Source organism: Pinus tabuliformis, chromosome X (assembly GCF_031772625.1).
Source record: "Pinus tabuliformis cultivar Carrire ecotype Pingquan chromosome X, CPIR1, whole genome shotgun sequence".
Classification (NCBI taxonomy): domain Eukaryota; kingdom Viridiplantae; phylum Streptophyta; class Pinopsida; order Pinales; family Pinaceae; genus Pinus; species Pinus tabuliformis.
Window position 1 is genome coordinate 1,425,556,188 of NC_142308.1, and position 4,555 is coordinate 1,425,560,742.

Here is a 4,555-nt window from a genome sequence, read left to right on the forward strand (position 1 = left end):
GGCCTCTGAGAGGCAGAACGACCCCGTGACCCTCCTCTGCAACTGCTCATCCTGAGCCTTTCCCTGGACATCTGACAATTGCTTCCTACACCAAAATTCCCCTGAGAAACCTTACACCAGGCTAACACCCACTCAAATGGCTTGAATGGCGACAGAGTGGTTTGGGTTGCAACCTTAATAGCTCCCATATTCCTCGAATGTTGCAGCGCATTGAATGGCGCCTGCAATCGACTGTACATTCCCACAGCATTCCCCTGCAATCGACTGGACAGTCCAACGACATTCCCCTCCGCATAAACCATTTCAAACGCGCCCATTGCTTCGCCTTCCGGCGAATTTAAGGGGCCTTCGTCGTGGAGTGGCGTGGCTTGTCCGGGCTGACAGTTGCCCATGTGACAAGCCACATGCCCCTTAACTCCATTAACACGCGGCATTAACTCCATTAACACCCGCATCCGGGAGAAGGAGATCTTTTTGCACCAGAGAGATGCATTCTTTCTTAAGTTGATCATCTTCAACCATATCCAGAGCACCCGAGAAGTAAGTTATCGATTGAGCCACTCCTTGATTAGCCAACCGATCTGCCACCTGGTTTGCTGATCTTCTGACATGCTTGAAGGTTATGTTGTGGGGAATGAGGAGCTTTTCCTCCAGGGATTCCAGACGACTTAGCAACCTCCAACTTTTTGCAATTTTGACAGCTCTGGCGCCAGCTTGTATTCTTTTGGCTGCTTCTATTAGTATGAGCGAGTCCCCTTCAACTTCAAGGGGGGAGAGGTTATATTGTTCAGCTAAACATATTCCTTTCCATAGTCCTTCCAGCTCTGCGGCATTATTGGTGTTTTTGCCTAATGTGCCAAAATACAAGAGTTTCACATCTCCTGAATGATTTCTTATGACCCCTCCGAAGCCTGCAGGGCCGGGGTTGCCTTTGGCAGCGCCATCGAAGTTTATCTTGTAGGAGTTTAAGGCAGGAGGGGACCAGGATGAAGGAGAGGCAGATATGAAGCAAGGGGAGGTTTTTGCCTTGACCAGGGGCTTGAGATCAAGATCCCATTCCTTCAGTATTCTGCATTCTTGTGGGATCTCGGGCATGTCAGTTTCATTCCAGATTCGGATGGCCAAGGTTTCCTGTATATTTTGTTTGAGGGTGAGCCAGAGATCATCCATGGATCGGTAGGTGTTGTTGAAAATTCGGTGGTTGCGCTCTTTCCACAGAGTCCAGTACAGGAAGCCGGGAATGATGTTCCACAGAGAGTTTAGAATCTGGCAATTGAATGGATTTTTGGCCCAGTTTCTTATATTTTCCGTGACGTCCGCCTGTCTAGGGATTGCTCTCATATTACAATTTTCGACTTTCTTCCATATCTGTTTTGCTAGGGGGCAGTCTTCCATTAGATGACTGATAGTTTCATTATTGGTATTGCAGTTTGGGCATCTGGAGGGCCCAATGAACCCTCTTTTTATTAGGTTATCCCAAGTAAGGATGCGCCTTTTGCTTAATAGCCATATGAAGGTGGAGATCTTGGGCCATAGCCCTTTGTGCCAGACTTTCTCCCAAATTTGATCTTTTTCCTCTTGGAGATTGGAATATCGCAGATGGTGAGCTTCTTTAGTGGTGAAGGTGCCCCTGGTTGTATAACCCCAACGTAATTTGTCCTGCTGATTGGAGTGGCGGATTCTCCTTTCTTTGAGTTCTTGTTCTATTTCTGTGTATGTTTCTCCTTGCCAATCTATTTGCCATTGTTGTGCTGGTTTCCATGTTTGAAAATCATGATTTGAGGAAGACTGCCAGAACTGGTGTACCTGGGTAATACCTGTTTGCTTCATATGAGCCTGCCAAAGAGGTTTATGGAACAAATTTGCGAGTTTTGGGAGCTGTTGCCAAGAGTCCTCCCAAAATCTGGCGGCAGTCCCTGAGTGTATTTCCCAAAAGCTGTGTTCTTGAATGAAGCGGCTCTGCGTTTTTGCATTGTTCCAGATGAGTGAACCTTGCGCCGTGGGATTAATTCTGATGAGGTCACTCCAGCAGCTGCCCCTGGCATATTTTGCTTGCCATAATTGAGCCCAAGGGGAGTTTGGCTTGGAGACCCAGTTCCACCATATTCTAGCCCCCATTGTGTTATTGCTTTGAAGCGGATCCCGAAGTCCTAACCCTCCCTCTGATTTGGTTTTGCACACCTCTGTCCATTTGACAAGAGCCCACTTCCTATTTAAGGCAGTGGAACCCCAGAGGAAGTTGCGTTGCAGAATGCGCATAGCCTTCAGTATCCCTTTTGGAGCTGCCAAGATGGAGAAGAGATAGAGCAGCATTGCTTGTAGTACTGATTTAATGAGGACAAGCCTACCAGCTAGATTTAGAGCCCTGAAAGTCCATGAGGAAAGCTTTGATTCAAGTTTGTCCAGAAGTGACCTCCAAGACACTTGTTTGGTCGCTGAATCAGAGAGGGGGGCTCCTAGATATTTAGAAGGCAAATGGGAGATTGTGAATCCCAGAGTTCTGGCAATGTTCCTTTGCGTGGAGGGGGGAGTATTGAAGAAAAAGAGCTGGGATTTGGCGACGTTAATGGATGTGCCGGAAGCTTCAGCAAAGATATTTAGAAGAGATTTGAATACGGAGGCTTCTTTAACAGAGGGATGCCCGAAGAGCAGAGTGTCATCAACAAATTGTTGATGAGTCTGGGGAGGGCGGCCGTGGAGGGATAATCCTTTGAGAGCTTGGGAGGATACTGCTGATTTGAGGAGCCTACTTAATCCTTCAGCCATTAAAACAAAGAGAAATGGCGAGAGAGGATCCCCTTGCCTAATGCCACGGGAGGATTTGAAGGGAGGTGAGGGAGATCCGTTCAGTAAGACAGAAAAACTTGGAGAAGTTATGAGGTTCATGATCCATCTGGTCCATGTTGCATTAAAACCAAAAGCTAAGAGCATTTTATGAATATAATTCCAGCTAAGTTTGTCGAAAGCTTTGGAAAGGTCGAGCTTGAGAAGCATACCTGGTTTTTTGAGGAGCTTTAGAGAATGTATGACTTCATTTGAGAGAATTATTCCATCCATGATCTGCCTTCCCTCGACATACCCCGTTTGCTCTGGAGAGATTAGCATTGGTAGTAGCGGCTTGAGACGGTTTGCAATGACCTTTGAAATGAGTTTGTATATCACATTGCATAACGCTATTGGTCTGTATTTCTCAGGCTTGCTGGAGGCTGCTTCTTTGGGTACCAAGGCTATGAAAGTTGAGTTGAGGGCAGGGAGGACCCAATGCATGCTTCGGGATTCTTCCACTAGATTCCATACTTCAACTTTAATGAGCTCCCAAAATTCATGAAAGAAGTTGGCTGTAAATCCATCTGGCCCTGGTGCTTTGCCATCTTTGAGTTGGGCCATGGCTTCTTCTACTTCCTTCAGTGTAACAGGTTGGAGTAGCTGATTGTTGTGGTCCTCATTGATTATTTTGGGAATGTGCTGCGTGATGGCTTGGATTGCCTCATCCCGATTGACTTCAGGTTCCTTTAGAATGTCCTTGAAGTAGCCTGTAAATTCTTTTTCCATTTCTTCATGAACCTCTATTCTATCACCCTGTTGATTATTGACAAAGGTAATTTTGTTGTGCATGCGCCTTTGTATGGTAGTTTTGTGGAAGAACTTTGTGTTTTTCTCTCCTTCTTTCAGCCAGCTTATTCGGGATTTTTGTTTCCATAAAATTTCCTCTTGTTGTTGGCGCTCTTCTATCTGACTCCTAAGGCTCTGCTCTTGTTGAATTTGTTCTTCTGTGCGTCCTGCCAGAATGAATTTTTGTTGAAGTTCTTTCATTTGCTGCTCCAGCTTTTGTCTGCTCTCCTGTATGTTGCCAAAATGAGTGCGATTCCATCTTTTTAGAACTTGTTTCAGATGTTTTAACTTTTCTTGAAACTGATACATCTTGGCTCCCGCTGGTGGTGAATATGATGTCCAGGCTTGAGTGACAACATCCTTTAATTTGCTGTTTGTTAGCCAAAAGGCTTCAAATCGAAAGGGACGATTGCAGCCATGACCTGGTCTTGACCAATGAAGCAGAATTGGCCAGTGATCCGAGCCGCTTTGAGGAATGATTGAGGTGCTGAAGTCTCCTCCGAGGTGGATCGAATTGTCAGAAATTAAAAATCGATCCAGCCTTGAGGCAATTTGGTGGGCTCCTTTGCGTTTGTTGGACCAAGTAAAGATACCATTGGAGGTAGGAATGTCCATGAGCTGATTGTGCTGTATGAATTGCTTGAAGCCATTGCTGTCGCTGTCGAGCCGGACTCTGCCCCCTTGTTTTTCCTCCATTGATTTTATGATATTGAAATCACCCCCTCCAATCCACAAGGGGAAGAGTCTATTTGCGTTAAGGAGGGAGATCGTATCCAGGAGGTCCAATTTTTGCTGAATCGACTAAGGGAAATATACATTGGTGAGGTGCCCATGAATGTTGGTGCCTATGAGATGGAAGGTGGATTGAATAAGATGGAGAGTGGCATGGAAATTGTCCAACATAACAATCTGCGGGTTCCATAAAATGGCCAAACCGCCTGAC

At 45.9% G+C, this 4,555-nt stretch overlaps 1 protein-coding gene across 1 annotated transcript; it reads right to left on the reverse strand.

Moving 5' to 3' along the window:
- Positions 1-420: 420 nt before the first annotated feature.
- LOC149145387 (uncharacterized) lies at positions 421-4,308 on the reverse strand. The gene is made up of 2 exons (XM_089452429.1): positions 3,080-4,308; positions 421-2,746 (listed from the first exon to the last, which is right to left on the reverse strand). Exons 1-2 carry the CDS (start codon positions 4,306-4,308, stop codon positions 421-423), a joined length of 3,555 nt encoding a protein of 1,184 aa, XP_089308555.1.
- Between the last annotated feature and the right edge of the window lie 247 nt (positions 4,309-4,555).